The following is a 24167-nucleotide window of genomic DNA, read 5'->3' as shown; positions in this document are numbered from 1 at the left end:
ACCAGTTCTCTGAACAGCCCATCGGCATCATCAATCCTCACATGCTTTGGACTCTGGAAATGTGTTCTCAAACATAAAGCATGATCCAGCTTCCACAAATATTTTATCACACAACAACAAATCATTTGGCAAATTGTCAACTTCTACTTAAGAGAGACTCTGAGTCTGGGTAAGCAAGATAAGTGTATCGCCATGAATTTAGGTATACTAAATTATACCCGTGGCCTTCGATTCAGTTTAGCATTGCTACATAAAGAGTACAAAGTAAAAGGACAATTGACAGTTACTAAGAGATGCTGTGACCACCCAGTAGATTTTGATAATTTGCTCCCAGAAAACACTCTTCCTTCAATTATTGGTGATTTTGAATAAGACTTCTGTGTAGAGGATGAGCGGTTGCACCTCTCCCCTTTCCAGCTGTACTATTGTGGCTCTGTAAAGCTCTTATCACAAATGTAGCACTTCTGTGTTCTTTGATATAAGTGCTTTCTATTAATTTCCATGCATGCAAATATAGGTAAACCACACAAACTAAAATAAACAAAGCTTCCTGCTCTTTTTTGAAATAAATTGACATTGTTTCCCGGGCTCAGGGTTGAAAACTGATTATAAAGGTGGTCAGAGCATTCAGGGAGAGTTTGTTCTTTATTCAAATGTTGATTGAATTCTGTATATACCAGATTTCTTCGTTGTGAGTTTCTGGCAAAGTGAGCAGACAACACCTATTGTTAGCTGCAAGTTTTAGGAAATGCAAGTTTGAATTTTTTTAATTACAGGGAGGGAAAGAAACTCTCTTCATCTGTTTTTCTGGTAACCTAATAGGTATATTTTCAGATTGAGTTTTTTTTTAACAGAGTCAAAATCTATTATCTTTGTTCCTGAAATTAGCACTAATTCTGTAGAGTAAACAAAATATCAAAATCTAAATTAATGCTAAAAGAAACAAAAACAATTATAATATCAACTCTCTCCCTCTCTGGAGAAAGTTGATATTTAATATATTGATTTTTATATATATATATATATATATATTCTGGATATATTGTATATATTCCTAAGGTCACCATGATCTGGGTCTCTAATAAATCTATAAACATGATATACTTCCACTAATAAAAAGGCTAAAAATTTTTATAATGGTTAAATGAAGCAGCACACTAGCAGATGTTTAACAACCACCTCTCTGAAAAAAAGTTTGTGTACACATATATATGTGTTTGTATACCTATATATGTGTGCACATGTATGTATATATATGTTTATTATCAATAATATTAATACAATGAATGTTAGCAATTTAAATATAATAATAAAATGTACAATACTCTGTTATAAATTCCATAAAGTCAATTTATTCTCACAGAAGGCTTCTGTTAAGTTTTACTGAATGCATATACTCCTAGCTAATCACTTGTTTCAATTCAACAATGACTTGACAGTTGGAGTTGCGTTCCAATCCACTAAGTCTATTCCAGGTTATTGTCATTAAATCTGATATGTTATATAATCTTAAACAATTTCTCATCCTTTTACAAATTATTTCATTACTGAAAACTCTTTCAGCATCAGCACTCAATCAAGCCCTGATTTGTAGCATTTGCCACTTTCTATGGTATAAATACTCCTGTGGCTGATTTCAAGCTAACATGACATCACCATGAATGAGGATTTAGGAAGAGAGATACAGTAGTTCTTCATGATACAGTATTTCCACCATACAGGTACTATACATATAAACCACTTCAAGACCATAAATAATAATAAAATGTAGTAAAGCAATTAGGAAGTAGTGAGTTTTGAATATTTATTACTTTTTAATATAATTATTTTACTTTTAAGATGACATAATTTAACTTTGAATAATGGCTGTGTTTAATAACTTGCTTACAAAATTCCTGAAAGTAGCACTCAGCTCTCAAGAGCTGCCACAAGTCACTTCCTGCACATCCCTGGCTAAATAAATTATTAATATACATATATGATATAGATATTTTGTATTACATATAATTTACATATAAAATGTAAACCTAATCTATGTGATTAGAAGTCAGATAGTGGTTATCCTTTTCTCAGCTGTGATTGGTGGGTCTTCTAGGATGACAGCCTAGGTCTGCATCCTGACTTGAGTACTGGTTACATTAGGTGGGTTCAATTTGTGAAAATTCATTGAGCTGATATTCATACTCAATCTCAATAACCAAACTGAGCATGATTAAATCTGAATTGCTAAGGGTGGGACTTTGGCATAGTATTCTGAAAGGTCCTCACATGATTCCAGTGTGAAGTTTGAGAACCAGAATTTTTCCACATAGTTTAAGTGATCTGTCAACTCACAGTAGTTTAAAATATACTAATGTGTTCACTTAAAAAAAAGAAAAAGGTTATATAAAAGATAATAGAGTTGCAAAAAAATCATATAATTAGGAGGTATTTTGAACAAAATGTAGCTCCTTTTCATGACTTAGGAGGCCCTGGGTAGTTTAGCCTCTCTCTCTCTCTCTCTCTCTCTCTCTGTCCAGCCTTCTAGTTTTCTCTGATTTGAATTCAGTGAAGCCACATAAGCCAAACAAAGTGAAACCAGCAGAGAAAATATCCAGACAACCTGCAGAATCACAACAAAAAAAATAGTGAATTGTTGTTTTAAAGCACTAATTTTGGGGTAGGTATATAGACAGCTATAGGCAACTGATACATATACCTACAGTTTTAAACAATATCTGTAGGATTGCAAAGGTGTTCTTAAGGTTTGCATGTATTTTTAATGAAAGGAGGTACATTAAATCTATTTTTTTTCCCAATTTTACCTGCTTTTGCCTTAACAATGGTTTTAAAAATGTGACTGCATTTCTACCTCCAACTCCTCTTTTATTCTGGTGAGTTGAGGAGAATTTCTGTAAATACAGATAGTTTTCTCTTTCCCTGTCAACCTCTCCACTTAGGACACATCCTTTCTTATATTTAAAATACATAGTCTCCAAAGTGAGGTGGTTTGCACCTATAGAGTGTACAAAATGAACCATTGATGGTGAGGGAAGAAAATGTTAGGCATTCTATACCGGTCTATTTTATCTAATACTTTCCTTAACTTTGATTTTTGTGTGTTTTATAATATAAATTTAGATTTGTTGGGTTTATATGTTTATAACTACTACTTTATTTTCTGGTCATAGAATTTTGGTGACTATCTCTTTAAATCATATTATAGTTTGAACAGAAGCTAGCTTCTTTACACAATGAACACCAACCTGAAAAAGCCAACTGTTACATAAATTTGAATTTATGTTGAGAAGCAAAGTCTTGAATAAATACTGAACAAAATTTTCATCTGAGTATTGGATTCTTTTCATAAACTCTGCTATTTTCTAGTCCTATGGTCCTTGATGAGTCTTGTACCTCTGAATTTCAGTTTCTCCAGCTATAGAAGAAAGAATAATACTTCCTCTGCCTACTTTTAAGCACAGATGAAACACTGCATGTAAAACACTTTATAAACTATAAAACACTAGGTAAAAGATATAACTAATCAAATATCAAAGGTTAGTCTTTCTTTTCCCTTTAGAACTGGACATTCCATGATTATTAACTTATTTTCAACAAGAGCAAAATAATATATATATATATATATATATATATCTCAGAATGAGTATATATTTGAGAAAAATGACATCTTTTAAGCAAAGTGTGTGGAAATGATAAAATTCCTCTTAAGAGTTAAGGAGAAAGGGAAATTATTGGTTCCTTGGAGGATTATTCAGAGTGGAGGTCACATTTGAACTTGGCTGAGAAAGGTTGGATTTGCCTTCAGTTGGGGGGAAATCAATCTGAAGAAAGATAATGCAAGTGGAGACAATCATATGAGGAGAGACTTGGGAATAAAAAAAAAAAAACTGCAGAGATCGTACTAGTAGTACAGTCTGACTTAAATGAAGGATACATGAAGGAGAGTAAGGGAAGACATGGCTCATGACACAGGTGGAATTGAATTAACTAGAAAACTTTCAATATTTGTTGAAGGAAATTGCATTTAAATGCTTGATTAGACAGTTTGAACTTCATAGGAAATGGGATCTGTGAAGGTCTTGACACAGAGTAATGACAAAATCAGCTGTGCTTTATGATTTGTCTGCACAGGGGTCTGTGTCAATAAGCTATGTCTTGGAAAGGATGTAAAGGATGTCTTGAAATAGGGAGAAGTCTTAGGAGACCACTATAAAAGTCTTGGGCAGAGTAATGGGGGGTTGGCTTGACAGATGACCCTCAAACTGGAAAAGGAATGAACAAATGTATCCTGAGGTAAAATACAGCACAAAGGTTTTAAACGTTTATATTATTTATGACACAATATCAATGGGCATCTGCTACACAATAATATTAAAATAGCATTGGCTGTGTGTTCAATATGCTACTTCCTGAACAAACAACACTAACATTATTCCTGAGTAGGTCAAGTGCGTCTGAGCAAACTGTATTAGCTTTACAAATTAGGGGTAGCTTTATGTGTTCATTGTATATCATGAATTGTTTTAAAAGCAAAAAAGTACCTATCTGAGACCAAATTATGTGTTGTGATTAAAACACTTATGCCTAAGAGTGGATTCTAATAATATCCAATAAAATTCTAAAAGTGTTTGGGAATATTGGATTACACCTAAGTAGTCATAGGGGCTTACTTTGAGACGTCAGTCATTTATTCACTTATTTCAAAATATTTATTGATTGCTTACTATGCATCAGGCAGTGTTCTAGGCATAAAAGATGCAGTCATATATACGACTGGAAATAGTTTTATCTACTCAGAGCTTATATTCCACAAGATGTAGAAAGAAAATGGACAAGTAATAAATAAGCTAATTTCAGACAGTAAAAAGTGCACTGAAGACAGTAAAATACGATTGATGAGAGTAGGGCCAGTGATGGGACTAGGTGCTGACTTCCTCCACAGTGTTCTAAGGGAAGGTCGTTCTATGGAGGTGATTGATCTGAGGTAGGTGTAATGGAAAGAGAAGATTTGGAGAAAGATTTGGAGAACAGTGTTTTGGGCAACTGAACAGCAACTGCAGAGACCCTAAGGAACAATTTTGAAATTTCTGGGAGCCTAAGAAAGAATAATGGCTCTAATATAATGGAAAAAGGGGAGTTTAGTATAAGTTGAGATGGAAGGGGTTGACAAAAGTCAGATTGTCTAGTGTCATGGTAAGAAGTTTGATTTTAAATCTGAGGAGAGATTTAAGTGGAAAAAAAAAAACTATCAATCTCCCATGTTATTTTCAATTTGTGGAATAACTATTTATGGTACCCCTAAAATTAAAAAAAATTACCTGATGTTATCACTTCCATAGAATCCTTGACCCTTTTCTTCAAAGACTTAAGTTTAAAAATGCAATTCCTCACATTCCTTTCTACTAAGGGGTCTACATTCCCTATACAATATCTTGTCTACATAAGTCATTTCCTTCCAATGCTGAAAAAACAATTTTTTTTCTACATTTTGTTATCATTCTTAAAAAGCAATTTCATTTAGGGTTTAAGAATCAATTATTTTTGCAGGAGCTTCAAGATGGCTGAAGACTAAGAGGCACAGATCACATTCCTCCCCACAAATACATCAGAAATACATCTACATGTGGAACAACTCCTACAGAACACCTACTGAATGCTGGCAGAAGACCTCAGACCTCCCAAAAGGCAAGGAATTTCCCATGTACCTCGGTAGGGCAAAAGAAAAAAGGAAAAACAGAGAGAGACAAAGAATAGGGACGGGACCGGCAGCAGTGGGAGGGAGCTGTGAAGGAGGAAAGGTTTCCACACACTAGGAAGCCCCTTCATGGGCGGAGACTGCGGGTGGCGGAGGCGGGGGGAGCTTCAGAGCCACGGAGGAGAGCACAGCAACAGGGGTGCAGAGGGCAAAGCAAAGAGATTCCTGCATGGAGGATTGGGGCCAACCAGCACTCACCAGCCCGAGTGGCTTGTCTGCTCACCCGCTGGGATGGGCAGGGGCTGGGAGCTGAGGCTCTGGCTTTGGAGGTCGGATCCCAGGGAGAGGACTGGGGTTCGCTGCGTGAACACAGCCTGAAGGGGGCTGGTGCGCCACAGCTGGCCGGGAGGGAGTCCGGGAAAAAGTCTGGACCAGACACTTTTTCTTGCCTCTTTGTTTCCTGGTGCGCGAGGAGAGGTGATTCAGAGCGCTGCTTTAGGGAGCTCCAGAAACGGGCGCAAGCCACGGCTATCAGCGCAGACACCAGAGACAGGCATGAGATGCTAAGGCTGCTGCTGCCACCACCAAGAAGCCTGTGTGCGCGCACAGGTCACTATGCACACCTCCCCTCCCGGGAGCCTGTGCAGCCCGCGACGGCCAGGGTCCCGTGATCCAGGGACAACTTCCCCGGGAGAACGCACCGCACGCCTCACGCCGGCCTCTGCCGCTGCAGGCTTGCCCCGCACTCTGTACCCCTCCCTCCCCCCGGCCTGAGTGAGCGAGAGCCCTCGAATCAGCTGCTCCTTTAACCCCGTCCTGTTTGAGCGAAGAACAGACGCCCTCAGGCAACCTACACGCAGAGGTGGGGCCAAATCCAAAGCTGAACCCCAGGAGCTGTGTGAACAAAGAATAAAAGGGAAATCTCTCCCAGCAGCCTCAGGAGCAGCGGGTTAAATCTCCACAATCAACTTGATGTACCCTGCATCTGTGGAATACCTGAATAGACAACGAATCATCCCAAATTGAGGACGTGGACTTTGGGAGCAACAATATATATTTTTTTTTCATTTTTTTGCTTTTTGTGAGTGTGTATGTGTATGCTTCTGTGTGTGATTTTGTAGGTATAGCTTTGCTTTTACCATTTGTCCTAAGGTTCTCTCTGTCTTGTTGTTTTGTTTTTTTTTTTTTTTTTTGTTTTTTGCACTTGTTTTCATTGGTGGATTTGTTTTTTGGTATGGTTGCTATCTTTTTCTTTTCTTTTTATTAATTTTTTTAAAATTACTTTTTATTTTAATAACTTTATTTTATTTTACTTTATTTTATGTTATTTTATTTTATCTTCTTTTATTTTTTCTTTTTTTATTCCCTCCCTTTTATTCTAAGCCATGTGGATGACAGGCTCTTGGTGCTCCAGCCAGGCGTCAGGGCTGTGCCTCTCAGGTGGGAGAGCCAAGTTCAGGAAACTGGTCCACAAGAGACCTCCCAGCTCCACGAAATATTAAACGGCGAAAATCTCCCAGAGATCTCCATCTCAACGCCAAGACCCAGCTCCACTCAACGACCAGCAAGCTACACTCTTGGACACCCTATGCAAAACAACTAGCAAGACAGGAACACAACCCCTTCCATTAGCAGAGAGGCTGCCTAAAATCATAATAAGGCCACAGACACCCCAAAACACACCACCAGACGTGGACCTGCCCACCAGAAAGACAAGATCCAGCCTCATCCACCAGAACACAGGCACTAGTCCCCTCCACCAGGAAGCCTGCACAACCCACTGAACCAACTTTAGCCACTGGGGACAGACACCAAAACCAACGGAAACTACGAACCTGCAGCCTGCGAAAAGGAGACCCCAAACACAGTAAGTTACGCAAAATGAGAAGACAGAGAAACAGCAGATGAAGAAGCAAGGAAAAACCCGCCAGACCTAACAAGTGAAGAGGAAGTAGGCAGTCTACCTGAAAAAGAATTCAGAATAGTGATATTAAAGATAATCCAAAATCTTGGATATAGAATAGAGAAAATACAAGAAACGTTTAACAAGGACCTAGAAGAACTAAAGAGCAAACAAACAGTGATGAACAACACAATAAATGAAATTAAAAATTCTCTGGAAGGGATCAATAGCAGAATAACTGAGCCAGAAGAATGGGTAAGTGACCCGGAAGATAAAATAGTGGAAATAACTACTGCAGAGCAGAATAAAGAAAGAAGAATGAAAAGAATTGAGGACAGTGTCAGAGACCTCTGGGACAACATTAAATGCACCAACATTTGAATTATTGGGGTCCCAGAAGAAGAAGAGAAAAAGAAAGGGACTGAGAAAATATTTGAAGAGATTATAGTTGAAAACTTCCCTAATATGGGAAAGGAAATAGTTACTTAACTCCAGGAAGCACAAAGAGTCCCATACAGGATAAATCCAAGGAGAAACACGCCAAGACACATATTAATCAAACTATCAAAAATTAAATACAAAGAAAAAATATTAAAAGCAGCAAGGGAAAAACAACAAATAACACACAAGGGAATCCCCATAAGGTTAATAGCTGATCTCTTAGCAGAAACTCTGCAAGCCAGAAGGGAGTGGCAGGACATATTTAAAGTGATGAAGGAGAAAAACCTACAACCAAGATTAGATTACCCAGCAAGGATCTTGTTCAGATTCGACAGGAAAATTAAAATCTTTAAGACAACCAAAAGCTAAGAGAATTCAGCACCACCAAACCAGCTTTACAACAAATGCTAAAGGAACTTCTCTAGGCAGGAAACACAAGAGAAGGAAAAGACCTACAATAACAAACCCAAAACAATTAAGAAAATGGTAATAGGAACATACATATCGATAATTGCCATAAATGTAGATGGATTAAATGCTCCAACCAAAGACATAGACTGGCTGAATGGATACAGCAACAAGACCCATATATATGCTGTCCACAAGAGACGCACTTCAGACCTAGGGACACATACAGACTGAAAGTGAGGGGATTGAAAAAGATATTCCATGCAAATGGAAATCAAAAGAAAGCTGGAGTAGCAATTCTCATATTAGACAACATAGACTTTAAAATAAAGACTATTCAAAGAGACAAAGAAGGACACTACATAATGATGAAGGGATCAATCCAAGAAGAAGATATAACAATTGTAAATATTTATGCACCCAACATAGGAGCTACTCAATACATAAGACAAATACTAACAGCCATAAAAGGGGAAATTGACAGTAACACAGTCATAGTAGGGGACTTTAACACCCCACTTTCATCAATGGACAGATCATCCAACATGAAAATAAATAAGGAAGCACAAGCTTTAAATGATACATTAAACAAGATGGACTTAATTGATATTTATAGGACATTCCATCCAAAAACAGCAGAATACACTTTCTTCTAAAGTGCTCATGGAACATTCTCCAGGATAGACCATATCTTGGGTCACAAATCAAGTCTTGGTAAATTTAAGAAAATTGAAATCGTATAAAGTATCTTTTGCGACCACAAGGCTATGAGACTAGATATAAATTACAGGAAAAAAATCTGTAAAAAATACAAACACATGGAGGCTAAATAATACACTACTTAATAACCAAGAGGTCACTGAAGAAATCAAAGAGGAAATTATAAAACACCTATAAACAAATGACAATAAAAACATGATGACCCAAAACCTACGGGATGCACCAAAAGCAGTTCTAAGAGGGAAGGTTTTAGCAATGCAATCCTACCTTAAGAAACAAGAAACATCTCAAATAAACAACCTAACCTTGCACCTGAAGCAATTAGAGAAAGAGGAACAAAAAACCCCCAAAGTTAGCATAAGGAAAGAAATCATAAAGATCAGATCAGAAATAAATGAAAAAGAAATGAAGGAAACGATAGCAAAGATCAATAAAACTAGTAGCTGGTTTTTTGAGAAGATAAACAAAATTGATAAACCATTAGCCAGACTCATCAAGAATAAAAGGGAGAAGACTCAAATCAATAGAATTAGAAATGAAAAAGGAGAAGTAACAAGTGACACTGCAGAAATACAAAGGATCATGAGAGATTACTACAAGCAACGATATGCCAATAAAATGGACAACCTGGAAGAAATGGACAAATTCTTAGAAATGCACAGCCTTCTGAGACTGAACCACGAAGAAATAGAAAATATGAACAGACCAATCAGAAGCACTGAAATTGAAACTGTGATTAAAAATCTTCCAACAAACAAAAGCCCAGGACCAGGTGGCTTCACAGGCAAGTTCTAACATTTAGAGGAGGGCTAACACCCTTCTCAAACTCTTCCAAAATATAGCAGAGGGAGGAACACTCCCAAACTCATTCTACGAGGCCACCATCACCCTGATACCAAAACCAGACAAAGATGTAACAAAGAAAACCACAGGCCAATATACTGATGAACATAGATGCAAAAATCCTCAACAATATACTAGCAAACAGAATCCAACAGCACATTAAAAGGATCATACAGCATGATCAAGTGGGGTTCATCCCAGGAATGCAAGGATTCTTCAATATATGCAAATCAATCAATGTGATACACCATATTAACAAATTGAAGGAGAAAAACCATATGATCATCTCAATAGATGCAGAGAAAGCTTTTCACAATGTTCAACACCCATTTATGATAAAAACCCACCAGAAAGTACACATAGAGGGAACTTTCCTCAACCCAATAAAGGCCATATATAACAAACCCACAGCCAACATCGTCCTTAATGGTGAAATACTGAAACCATTTCCACTAAGATCAGGAACAAGATAAGGTTATCCACTCTCACCACTATTATTCAACATAGTCTTGGAATGTTTAGCCACAGCAGTCAGAGAAGAAAAAGAAATAAAAGGAATCCAAATCGGAAAAGAAGAAGTAAAGCTGTCACTGTTTGCAGATGACATGATACTATACATAGAGAATCCTAAAGATGCTACCAGAAAACTACTAGAGCTAATCAATGAATTTGGTAAAGTTGCAGGATACAAAAGTAATGCACAGAAGCCTCTTGCATTCCTGTACACTAATGATGAAAAATCTGAAAGTGAAATTAAGGAAACACTCCCATTTACCATTGCAACAGAAAGAATAAAATATCTAGGAATAAACCCACCTAAGGAGACAAAAGACCTGTATGCAGAAAATTATAAGACACTGATGAAAGAAATTAAAGATGATACAAACAGATGGAGAGATATACCATGTTCTTGGATTGGAAGAATCAACATAGTGAAAATGACTCTACCACCCCAGGCAATCTACAGATTCAATGCAATCCCTATCAAGCTACCACTGAGATTTTTCACAGAACTAGAACAAAAAATTTCATAAGTTGTATGGAAACACAAAAGACCCCAAATAGCCAAAGCATTCTTTTCTTTTTTTTTTTTTAAAGGGCTTCAAATGCTTGGCTTATTTATTTGTTTATTTATTTATGGCTGTGTTGGGTCTTCATTTCTGTACAAGGGCTTTCTCTAGTTGTGGCAAGCAGGGGCCTCTCACTATCATGGCCTCTGTTGTTGCAGAGCACAGGCTCCAGACATGCAGGCTCAGTAGTTTGGCTCACAGGCCTAGTTGTTCCGCGGCACGTGGGATCTTCCCAGACCAGGGCTTGAACCCGTGTCCCCTTCATTAGCAGGCAGATTCTCAACAACTGTGCCACCAGGGAAGCCCCAAAGCATTCTTGAGAAAGAAAAACGGACCTGGAGGAATCAGGTTCCCTGACTTCAGAGTATATTCCAAAGCTACAGTAATCAAGACAGTATGGTACTGGCAGAAAAACAGCAATATAGATCAATGGAACAGGATAGAAAGCCCCGAGATAAACTCACGCACATATGGCCAGCTTATCTTTGATAAAGGAGGCAAGAATCTATAGTGGAGAAAAGACAGCCTCTTCAATAAGTGGTGCTGGGAAAACTGGACAGCTACATGTAAAAGAATGAAATTAGAACGCTCCCTAACACCATACACAAAAATAAACTCAAAGTGGATTAAAGAGCTAAATGTAAGGCCAGACACTATCAAACTCTTAGAGGAAAACATAGGCAGAACACTCTATGACATAAATCACAGCAAGATCCTTTTTGACCCACCTCCTAGAGAAATGGAAATAAAAACAAAAATAAACAAATGGGACCTAATGAAACTTCAAAGCTTTTGCACAACAATGGAAACCATAAACAAGACAAAAAGACAACCCTCAGAGTGGGAGAAAATATTTGCAAATGAAGCAACCAACAAAGGGTTAATCTCCAAAATATAGAAGCAGCTCATGCAGATCAATATCAAAAAGCAAACAACCCAATCCAAAAATGGGCAGAAGTGCTAAATAGACATTTCTCCAAAGAAGATATACAGATTGCCAACAAACATATGAAATAATGTCAACATCATTAATCATTAGAGAAATGCAAACCAAAACTACAATGAGATATCCTCTCACACCGGTCACAATGGCCGTCATCAAAAAATCTACAACAATAAGTGCTGGAGAGGGTGTGGGGAAAAGGGAACCCTCTTGCACTGTTGGTGGGAATGGTACAGCCACTATAGAGAACAGTATGGAGGTTCCTTAAAAAACTAAAAATAGCTCTACCATACGACCCAGCAACCCCACTACTGGGCATATACCCTGAGAAAACCATAATTCGAAAAGAGTCATGTACCAAAATGTTCATTGCAGCTCTATTTACAATAGCCAGCACATGGAAGCAAACTAAGTGTCCATCAACAGATGAATGGATAAAGAAGCTGTGGCACATATATACAATGGAATATTACTCAGCCATAAAAAGAAACAAAATTGAGTTATTTGTAGTGAGGTGGATGGACCTAAAGTCTGTCATACAGAGTGAAGTAAGTCAGAAATAGAAAAACAAATACTGTACGCTAACACATATATATGGAACCAAAAAAAAAAAAAGAAAGGAAAAAAAAGGTTGTGAAGAACCTAGCGGCAAGACGGGAATAAAGACGCAGACCTACTAGAGAATGGACTTGAGGATACGGGGAGGGGGAAGGAAATACTGGGACAAAGTGAGAGAGTGGCATGGACATATATACACTACCAAACGTAAAATAGATAGCTAGTGAGAAGCAGCCGAGTAGCACAGGGAGATCAGCTTGGTGCTTTGAGACCACCTAGAGGGGTGGAATAAGGAGGGTGGGAGGGAGGGAGATGCAAGAGGGAAGAGATATGGGGACATATGTATATGTATAACTGTTTCACTTTGTTATAAAGCAGAAACTAACACACCATTGGAAAGCAATTATACTGCAATAAAGATGTTTAAAATTTTTTTTTAAAGAATCAATTACTTTTGAAAAAGATTTGATTATCATACAGCTACCTTTATTAGTAGGCATTGCATAAAAATGGATTTTCAGCATTTCTTAATTGGCCCATCTCCAGTAGAAATTGCAAAGACGTCACTTGACTTAAGAATATAGCCTGGTGTTCCATTCCTAAAGGCGCTATTATGCTAAGAATAAATCTGAACAAGACTGTAGGCAGAGTGTGGGTTGTGATGTACTCAATATTTATCACACTCTGACCCAAAGGAATATCCATTATGTGCTTCTGGTATCCTTAAGTAAAGCAGGTTTATTACACCTGCCAATTTTCATGGATTTGCTGTGTGAAACATCGTCTTCTTTGAAGAAATCTTGGTCACAGTGCATATTTCCATTCTTGTGGCTTTCTTTGTCAGCTAGTTCAATTACTCTGGTTCTCAGTTCAATAGAAACTATGTTTGAAATAGAGTAAAATTCAAGCAGTCATACATACTTTTCAATGTCCCCTTATCACAGACCCCTGATTGTGAGTATTTAGAAGAAGGTACATTTTCTCCAGATTCACGTTAAGGCTACTCCATTTGTAAAATGGGATGCTGTGCAAAAACACTGACAAAACAGTTTTTTTTTTTTTTTCTTCATTGGTATAATCCCTAGAAACAAATTGATTCAAGTTTTAAGAATCATTTACTCTGGAGTAGTTTTGAAAATAATATAACTACATTTATCGGTAGATATTACATAAAAATAGTGGCAGGAACAACATCTTATAATTTTAGTCTCAGTTTGTTCCTCAAGAGTAATTAATACAGTGAGAGAAAGTGGCTCATTAGGCCCTGATGACATAATACAATAGTTACATGCCTACAGGAGGCCTTTAATCCTGCTTTGCCAATAAATGTGACTAGCTTCCTGTTCACGTCCTTGAATTATTCAGTTTCTCTCTGGAAAAACTGAGTCTCATACTGCATAAGCAGTACTTCTTCAGGACTAACCAAAGAGATGTTCAGTCATAGTTTTACAAGTTACGGACAAAAGTGTTTGGCCATAGGAAAAGAAATACAGATGGCACACAAATGAGCCACATATATTTATGAACCAAATGTGTTGTTTAAAAAACTACCATTTAAGCTGTAATATTTTCTTAAAGTAACAAAGTTAAAAGAGAATTTATTAGGCGGAAATTCTTAAGATGATATTATTAAATCCCTTATAACTAGTGATGTTTGCTATTTCCTATTAGGTTTGAGTCTAAAATACCAGCCATTTGACCTTCATTGACACAACTCTTAAGGACAGCAGAGTTTTTATGAGGTTCTGGGTCTAAACTTGTGCCATCTCTAACTCATAACATATATAGCACAAGATTTAGCTGATTATTACTTTTACCTTACTAATCAAGTATTTAGTATTTTAAAAAATATCAAATTTTTAAAGATTTGGACTTAAATTGTGAAATCTGTCTATAATTTATCAAATATTATATGAAAATCATAGTGAGATGAAAGACTTAAATGAATAATAACATATAGTACATTCTGAGCCTTTTTTTCACCATTGGAAAATTTAACACTTAACCACATCGGTAAACCTTGGGTTTCCTACGCATGTGACATTCTAACATCAACAAAATCTGATCCTACATGATTTTTTTAGCTTCTGCTATACCCTACAGATTTGTTCCAGCCACTTCATTTACTATTTATTTAAGCATAAAATATTTTTTCATGAAAACTTCCCGTACTTCATGAAAACTTTCTTGGCTACAAGAAAAGAAAACAGAGTTGTCGGTTTTCCTTCATTGATCAATGTGGTCTCCAATTACCCCATTAATGTTATGTTTTTTCCAACCCTGAGACATAGATGGTTCAGTAATTTGGGGGCTGAAAATCAACCTTCTGAGTCTATATTAAGCCTCTTGATGCTTTTTATCCTTCCAGGAAATATTGTGCCTTTTCTCCATTCCTTTATTTTCTCTATTCCTCATTCCCAGCAAGGAGTAGATATCTATCTCAAGTGGAATTCCATTTCTAATCTAACTCCTTCACTAATGTTCACTAACATACGTTAAAAACAATTTTTAACCTGTATTAGACAAGATTCTTTCCATCACAAGGGACAGAATTTCAATGGAAATTAGCCTAAAATAGGAAAAGGGCACCTTATTAGTTTATATTGCTTAAAGTTCAAAAGATAAAGTTAAGAAATTGTGCCTTTCTTCCCTTGGATTGTTCTGCCTCTGTGTGAATTTCATTTCCAGGCCAACTCTTCCTTCATAGCAGTCCTTGGTACATCTTTATACTAACTAGAACAGCACAGAGGCAATGTCTTTCTGTCATTTTAATTTAGCAAAAGCCCAGGGATTTGTTTGGATATAATATATCCTGAACCAAATAGTATGGTGAGGGAGGATGGAATATGCCAATTGGCTGATCATGAGGTTATACCAATCTCATTCAAACTACAGAGACTGATAGGAAAGATTGGTTTCTCAATAAAAATCAAATATTCTTTATCAGAGGAAGCAGAAATGGATTGAGGGTTGACAAAAACACCAGATGTCCTCTTAGAACATTTCCATGTTATATGCTCCCTACTATGTTTTTCAAATAGCAAGTTGTACTTTCTCTATTGCAATTGTTGACTTACTTGCTTGTTTCCATTTTTAGGCTGAAGAGGACAGGGACCATAGCCCTCTTATTGGTGAAGGTCAATATCTAGCTCAGTGCCCGGCACATCTAAGGTACTAAAACTATCTGTTGAATTGAATGGAATTGCTTTATTTAATTAATTTGATAAATATCTACAAACCATATGCTAGGCAATGGAGAAACAGCAGAGAATAAAACAGATGGAAATCTCTGCTCTCCTGAAATTTACTTTCAAATAGGACATAGTTCGAAACTTTCAAATGTTACTAGAGTTTCATCTCTAAAATTCTATGATAATAACATAACATAGGGGCAGTCGTACAGGGATACACCGGAACAATTATTCCTCAGAGGAAATTATATGACTAAACCTTTTCTACTTGATGATAATCCAAATAGGACCAATGCATTGGATCTAATTCATTCATTCGTTCATTCAACAAGTATTTACGGAATCCCTACCAAGTGCCAGGAAGATAGAGTCCCAGCTCTCCTGGAACTTAAAGGTTAGCGAGGAAAAAACAACGTTGCGTTAGTTTCCTATGGCTTCTCTAAAAATTACAACTTGGTGGCTTAGAACAACACGCATTTATTTTCTCACAGTTCTGGAAGTCCCAAGTCCAAAATGGGTTTCACAGGGTGGAAACCAATGTATCCACAGGGCCATACTCCCTCCAAAAGAGAAAACATCTGTTTCCTTGCCTTTTCCAGCTTCTAGAGCTTCATTTCTCTCATTTCTTGGCTTATGGTCCCTTCCTATATACTTAAGGCCAGCAGCATAGCATCTTCAAATCTCTCTCTCCTCTTTTATCACATTGCCTTCTGCTCTGTGACAAATCCCCCTTTGCCACCTTCTTACAAGGGCGTTTGTGATTTCCCACTCAGTTATTCCAGGATAAACTATCCATCTCAATATCTTTAACTTAGTCACATCTGCAAAATCCATTTTGCTACTTAATGTAAAAGTCACAAGATCCAGACATTAGGTCCTAGATATCCTTGGGGGCAGTTATTTAGCCTACCACACACATTAATGAAATAATTAAAAAGTATATAATTAGTGGGCTTCCCTGGTGGTGCAGTGGTTGAGAGTCCGCCTGCCGATGCAGGGGACACGGGTTCGTGCCCCGGTCCGGGAGGATCCCACATGCCGCCGAGCGGCTGGGCCCGTGAGCCATGGCTGCTGGGCCTGCGTGTCCGGAGCCTGTGCTCCGCAACGGGAGAGGCCACAGCAGTTAGAGGCCCGCGCACCGCAAAAAAAAAAAAAAAAAAAAAAAAAAGAGTATATAATTAGCAATCATGTTTCTTAATTCAATGGTTTTCTCATAATATTTTAAAAATATTAAAATAGAACAATAGAACTTTTAAATACCCATAACTTCAAAAATGTTCCAGAACCATAAAGTGTGTCTGGGTAGATTATGGTTCATGGTAAAAGCCTAAAGGCCAATGTTCATAGTAAAGGAGTTAGATGAAGTAAAGTTAATTTAAAAAAAGAAGAAGAAGAAGAACAGGAGAAGAGATTGGGGGCAAAATTTTAAATTTTAATTTAGAGCGTGGAGAGATTTAAAATGTTAACATTTTGAAAAGACTGTAACCGTAAAAATAGGAAGGAAAAAGCACATAATTGTGAAAGATTTGCTGGCCTTTCAGAATGAATCAAAGGCAAGTTTTAGAAAAACAAAGAAGATATTACATATACACATAGAAAGAGTAGTATATCATTAGAGAATCTAATTTTCTAAACTAGCATAGTATCTGCAAGTAGGGAGACACACCATGAAATCTCTAAAAAAACCAAGCAGATTTAAAGCAATACTCTCTTGTGTATATCATTATCAGCATCCTTACCTCTGGGGCAATGTTTAGCGCAGATTATCTTATTTAAATAGCTATGGCTTACAAAAAAAGATCCAATCTGTTCTTTCACAAGAAAATTGTACACCAAGGATATATGATTATTTTTCCCTTTAGGATAAAGCAAAAAGACATGTTGAATCACATACGGTTTCAATAAATAAAAGTTAACAGAAGAACTGGAGGATTTTTCAGATCTGATATGTGCTCTGAAAATGATAATTTATTTTTTTTACCATAAAAGTTCTTCTAGAGATACTGTGTTGATTCAATATAGATATTTAAAGGGCAAAATGTTAATGTTAAATTTTGACAGGAAGCTGAAACTTGAGGGTAGAAATATAATTTTTATTCACATATGTATAATTTGGGGACACCTTTATGCAGCTTTTTTTTTCATCTATTACAAAAAAAATATTGTTATTTAACTCTGATTCTTTGTTACAGAGAGTTAGAAGTGACATGAATCAAAATAATGTTATAACTTTGAATAAACATGATACGGCTGTAGCACTTCTAGCCACTAGATTCTCTAGTAGTAAAAATACTTTTATTTAAATGGTTTTCTGATTCTAATAGTTGTTTTCTGCATATTTTAGCCTTCTCATAGCTTTTAAGATTAGAAATCTTTCCACTTCTTAGAATTGTCATTAAATATTTGTCTCTTACAATTACTGTGTTTCTGGCTTGTAAGTTACTATGTTTGTTCCTGTGTTTCTCCCAATATATTAGGCCTTTGTCATGAACATTGGAAACTTCAATAGTATCCACTACCACAGTTGATGGGAAGCAGTGTGTTGTAATAGAAGAGCTGCTCTGGCAATCAAATGACCCGGACAATATCCATGCTCTGTGGCAACTCACATAGGTAAGCTTGAAAATTCAGAACAGAATTCTGTGTTCTTAATAGACTATGGTTGATTATGTACAAAATACAGCTACTAGTATCCCCTTTACTGTTTCCATGCCCCTTTACAGTGTAACTTTGTGGCTTTTCTATCAAGAGATGCAGGATATTTTCATATCTCTTGAATCTGGACTGATTATGTGACTTGGAATTGTTAAAAGAATGCAGCAGAAATGACATTGTGTTAGTTAACAAGCCTTGACATTAAAAAAACTTGCATACTTCTGATTTCTCTTGGAACTCTGAGCAGGCACTATGTGAAGGAGGCCAGACCCACAAAGGATGAAAGAACCTTTGGCCCAGGGCAGAGACAGCCTAGTGGTCTCAGCTGAGAATATCCTAGACTAGCCAGATCCCAGATGACCCAGTAGCTAACCACAGATGTAAAGTACTCAGGCAAAATCAAAAGAATAGCTCAGTTGATCCCATTTAAAATTGCCAACCTACAGACTTAACTAAATACATGGTAATTTGTTATTTTAATCCATTCAGATGTGGGATGGTTTATTACATGGCAAAAGCTAACTGATACACAGACTTAATATATTTTAGTTGAGTGAAAGGATATATCATTGAAATGCAAAGAAAAATATTTCTAAAGTTATTCTACTTCTGATGTGAAATTCTATATTACTTTTTCTTCTATACCAATATAGCTTTTTTTTTATCCATACCAAATTCTAAATTTGAGGGGAAATATACATTTCTATTTTAATTTTTAAAGACCACTCTAAAGGAAATAAAAAAGAAATATTCTTCATTGTTTATTGATAAGAAAATTACTTAACCACATTTTTTACTATAAAAATTTCATGTGACAATTTATAATTGAAATAATCTTAGTTCTGTTTAAAAATGGCACTTGATTTATTTTTTTAGGATTAAACTCTCTATATTAGCCATAGAGATTACCTTCAAAGTTTTATCATTTTAGTCATTTAAATAACATAAGTATTTTGTATTTGAAAATTACTTCCCCTGCAGAAAAAAATAAAATACCAATAGATTATCGAACAAAACTCATAATAATAGAACACTTTACCTGCATAAGTATTTATGAGTGTCAGCAGAATTACCAATTTCCAAAGCAACCTCATTTCCACTTTCTGAGGTCAAAATTTCTCCCATACAATCAGCCGGAAAGAAAATGTCTATCTTCCAGTCTGAAAGGGAAAAAAAAAATGTCATGAAATGACAAATATACAAACATGCATATTGTAAAGTATGTATGAATTGTTGCATATTCATTCAAGTTGATATTAAAATATTAACCTAAATAAAGCAACCTAAAGGTCTACTTTATATATATATATGTGTAGTTTGTAAATTTCCATAATTTCAGCTCATATTTCCATAATTTCAATTCATACCTTAGAAATACATGTCATTTGCTGTAGTAGTTTATGGGCTGCAGTACAATTCAATTGAATGTATTCTATGTGGATTAAAACTTTCATGAGTATAATTTTAAATTCAGTTCTTTTTGAAATGTTAGAGAGGTTTAAAAACATGTTAAATCAACTCCCACAATTCTGTTGGTGACTTTTATTTTTGATTTTACACCATTAGGAAAAAGGTAAAATATTACTCTATCTTATATATATTAACAGTGATTTTATACATTTCATGGATTTTTAAGTGTTTTTTTTTAATCAGTATTATTCTCAATATATTGAGAATATATTCATTGGGAAACATTATTTTCCTATTGTTACTAGAACTAAAATTAATATTGTGGTATAAAATTTCTGCTGGAACCCAATTTCTGGAAGTATTATCTTTCAAGTGTGAGACATACATTTCCTTTGTGATCACATCACAATTTTCTCTAATTTATTTTGACATTTAAGCTTTCCAGTGATAAATGAAATCAAGATAAAGTGTTTGTTCAGCCTCTACTCCAAAAGTGAAATCTAGTAAACAGCTCATAAAGCTCATAATCTCAAAAAAGTATAGAATAAACTCACGTAGGTCACATTTGATAAAAATTATTTTATATCAAATGATAGGACCCTTTGGAAACTTTTAACTTAGTGTAAATATATTGTCTTGCAACTTCAAATATCTCTTGGAAGCATGTGGATTTTAAGTGTAAGTCTAGTAAAAAAAAATTTTTTTTGATCATTTCCTGATATATTTTTAAATTGTAAAAATCTTTAATTTCTTTCTGTTACTAGTTACTTCCACTTAAACCCCAGGGACCATATTCAACTTTAAGTCTTTATAAAATCCAAGTTAAATGCTTTCAAATTTAATCTAGGAATAAAAATCAAAAAGAAAATAAACAATATTCAGGTCAATATGCTATGCTGATTTGACAGTGTCCTACCAGAAATTCTGTCATATCTTACATCATCTTTGCATTCTCTTTGACACCACAGGTTCTAAGCTCTTAACCCCTTATATTTAAGTGAAATTATACACTATATCCATTCATTAATTTATATTTTTTCAAGAAATATTTATTTATTTATATTTATTCTCTGCCAGACATTAGGTACTTTGGTGTTAGTAGTGAATCTAAAACACTTCATTTCTACCCTTGAGGTCTTGCCATCTTTTAAGAGACACAGACTTTTAAGAAAAACAGCAAAATCAAACACACGCACACACACACACACACACACACACACACACACACACACTGATAAATAGTTAGGTGTGGTAAATATGGTAATACTTTGAAGAAAACAAGTGCAAATGAGATCTATGAGGTGGTGTTCAAGTAGTATTTTTGAACGGAGGCTTGAAAAATGAGTATGCTTTAGCCAGGCAAAGAGTACATGTACATGAGGTAGGGAGCATAGGAGAGCAGGGATTAAGATAGGTAAGATGTAGAAGGAGACTACTAGCTGTCTAAGCAAAAGGGAGAGAGCGTGACAAGGTCCTGAAGCAGGCCTGAGTTTGCATTTTCAAAGACCTGACAAAGATCCAGTTTGCTATTCAGAAGGATAGTGGCATGAGACAAGGTTGGAGAAGGACAAAGAGGTTAAACTGTGGGCCATGTTGACAAGTATGGATGTTGTACTTCCCCATTATAATGAGGATTTTTAAGCAGGACAGACTGAATTTAATATACATTGTACAAACATCACTGGCTGATGTGGAGAATGGAAGGGGTGGAGTAAAAAGTAAAAACTTATAATTACCAATTTATCTGATGGGCATTCATTATTTTTTCCGACCAAACAATTCTTCCCCCTTCTTCTGATAAAAGCTCTGTGTTTTTTTGTTTTTGTCTTTGTTTTTGTTTTTTTAGGAACCATCTCCCTACACACCCTCAGTCCATATAATGAGAGTGAGATTTCTTTCACCTCCTAGCTCCAGGGATGAGGATGTGACCAGGGCTATGTCAATCAGGAATTCATTCCCCTGGCTACAATGTTTTGTAAAAGGATGGGCATGTAGCCTAAGCCAAACCAGTGACAACAAAGCCAAGACATTTGTCAATAATATTAAGACAGTTAAGTTGTTAAGATATAATCTGTTGATCCAATGTAATACAAAATTTTGCAAGTCCTGTCTTGACCCAATTTTGAAAGCATGGCTAAAAACTCTCAACTCCCCTTAGCAGATAGTTTGCTGAGTTCCCACCCCAACTTCTTCCCTTATCAGGCCCTGACACTTCTGGGTTATAATGCACACAAAGCAATTTCCAGAGGCCTCCAGTTACCTAACAACCAGGAATGGCCCTTCTTCCTAGGGCTGACAGAATTATTCAAAATACTCAATCTCAAGGATGCCCTCGAAACTTAGCTAACACTACCTCACTTGCCATACATTAGCTGCTCTTATCCTGTCCATACATACTTGTCATACATAAGTCCCAGCTTGCTATTATCCTGTCCCTGGGTATACTTCTGTGAATAACCCTTCTCTCATTTGGATCTGTAGGAAACAAGAGTTTTGCTTCATATATCCCAGTTTCACATATCTGAGTGTTATTATGTTGTGTTCCTCCATCTAAAGAACCTGTAGTCATAGCTGATATCATGACATTATGAAATGCCATGCTTAAAATCTGGAATTCCCAGATGTGAATGAATAAGACAAAATCTTTGCCCGATCCAGTTTGGGTTGTAATTTTTTTTGTCTCTTGCAAACAAAATCATCTGACTAGTGTATTCATTTTTCAGCCTGAATTTATATAAAGTTTTTCTTAAAGACTCCAGTGCAAACTGACATGATATATACCCCTTGAGCCTCGTATTTATCAAAGACTCCATTATATTGCCAGCATTGTTGTACATTATCTTGAAGATAAAGCTGTATGTAATGCTTGCTCCTAATACATGGTATGGTATGTAATGTAGAGCTCATAGGTATTCAGTAAGTAAGTGTCTGGTTTGTATTTGACAACCAACCAATCTAGTATTATCAAGAAAAAAGACTAAACTGGGAATCTAGAGACTTTGCTTCTACTACTGTCTTTCTCTTAACCAGCTTATTAATATTGGGTGTTTCATTTATAATCACAATGATTGTCAGCTTCCTCCTATGAAAAAGGAAGGGTTTGACCTAGAGATCACCCTTAGATTTCTTCCAGCTCTGATAATCTAAGATTGTTTGATTCAACCAGGTATCTAACTTCATAGCACATATTTCCCTTTATCATCTGATTGCTTATCAACATCCTCTAATGAGGGCCAAGTCCAAGAGATATTTTATTTTGCAGTGCTCTATAAAGATAGCCTAAATAGCTAATATTTATGCATCAGTTGCCATTTGTAAAAGTTCCATTTGTAAAAGTTTAAATTGCCTGAGGAAGGAGAATACACTGGCTCAATGAGAACAATCTAGATAAGAAGAGTCTGGTTATTTACTCACAGGAAAAAGGGATAGAAATATTCAGTAGCTAAAATTTATGCTGGGCACTGACACGCAAAATAGCCACAGGAATTACTTCTAGGTTCCTAGAATCCTAAAGATTGCTTGAGGCAAAATAAAGGAGGCCAGTATATAAACTTAACTTAAAAGAACTTCCCGAAGCTCTAAAAAAGTTTCAAAAATGCATCACCAGCACTTTGTTTTAGATGAGGTTTATAAACCATGCAATCTTTAAATATCATTTTGGCCTGAAGAAGTGGGTGTCTTGGTTCATAACCCAGCTGCTGAGGTTATTGTTCTGTTATTACTGGACAAGCTTGTCCCCTCCAGACCATATGTGTTTCTTTTTCCTCTCATGGAATTTCTCAGTGCAAAAGTAACAATTTCAAACACTTCAACACAAGAATATGTGTAGGTACACAATCTCTTTCTTGTAATCCCCCCCCTAATTTTTTTTAAATCTCTGAAAGTTGAAATACCCTTGTAAGTTGAGTGGCAAAATTAATTTGGTGGTAAAGTCTGTACCAAATTAATGTGAGGTTGTTTAGTCTGTTTCATCTAATTTAGCATGAATATTTAGGTTTTGCTGTTGAACAGAAAGTGTTGGTTGATGATAGAGCTGTTCAGCCCACTGAAGGTATTGTCTAAATACGTGTAAATTTGAACATTGCCTTTCTAAAGACCAAAGTAGGGATCAGCAAACTGAAGTCTTCTGACCAAATTCAGTCTCCTGCCTGTTTTTGTAAGTAAAGTTTCACTGGAACCCAGCATACCTATTTATTTATGTACTGTCTATGGTTGCCTTTGTGCTACAAACGCAGTTGAGTAGTTGTGCCAGAGACCATATGGCCCTCAAAAGTGAAAATATTTACTATCTGGCCCTTTATAACCTTAGGGCTTCTGGAAGTTCTGTTGC

At 36.1% G+C, this 24167-nt stretch overlaps 1 protein-coding gene across 3 annotated transcripts in view; it reads right to left on the bottom strand.

Annotated features, from left to right (window-relative positions):
• The window catches only part of CNTN6 (contactin 6), a 290317-nt gene that overhangs the window by 212438 nt on the left and 53712 nt on the right, over positions 1-24167 (bottom strand). The window contains exon 5 of one of the 3 annotated variants that reach the window (XM_027121422.1): positions 19467-19587. The exons of the other annotated variants lie outside the window; for them this stretch is intronic. Coding sequence (XP_026977223.1) covers positions 19467-19521 — 55 coding nt within the window. The 5' untranslated portion in view covers positions 19522-19587. The remainder of the gene's footprint in view (positions 1-19466; positions 19588-24167) is intronic. 3 annotated transcript variants of the gene reach the window in all.

The sequence above is a fragment of the Aethalodelphis obliquidens genome, unplaced genomic scaffold (assembly GCF_003676395.1).
Source record: "Aethalodelphis obliquidens isolate GAN/ISIS:26980383/991018 unplaced genomic scaffold, ASM367639v1 scaffold22, whole genome shotgun sequence".
In the NCBI taxonomy this organism is placed as follows: Eukaryota; Metazoa; Chordata; class Mammalia; order Artiodactyla; family Delphinidae; genus Aethalodelphis; species Aethalodelphis obliquidens.
The sequence above is the reverse complement of the archived record's forward strand: the minus strand, read 5'-3'. Positions and strand labels throughout refer to the sequence as shown.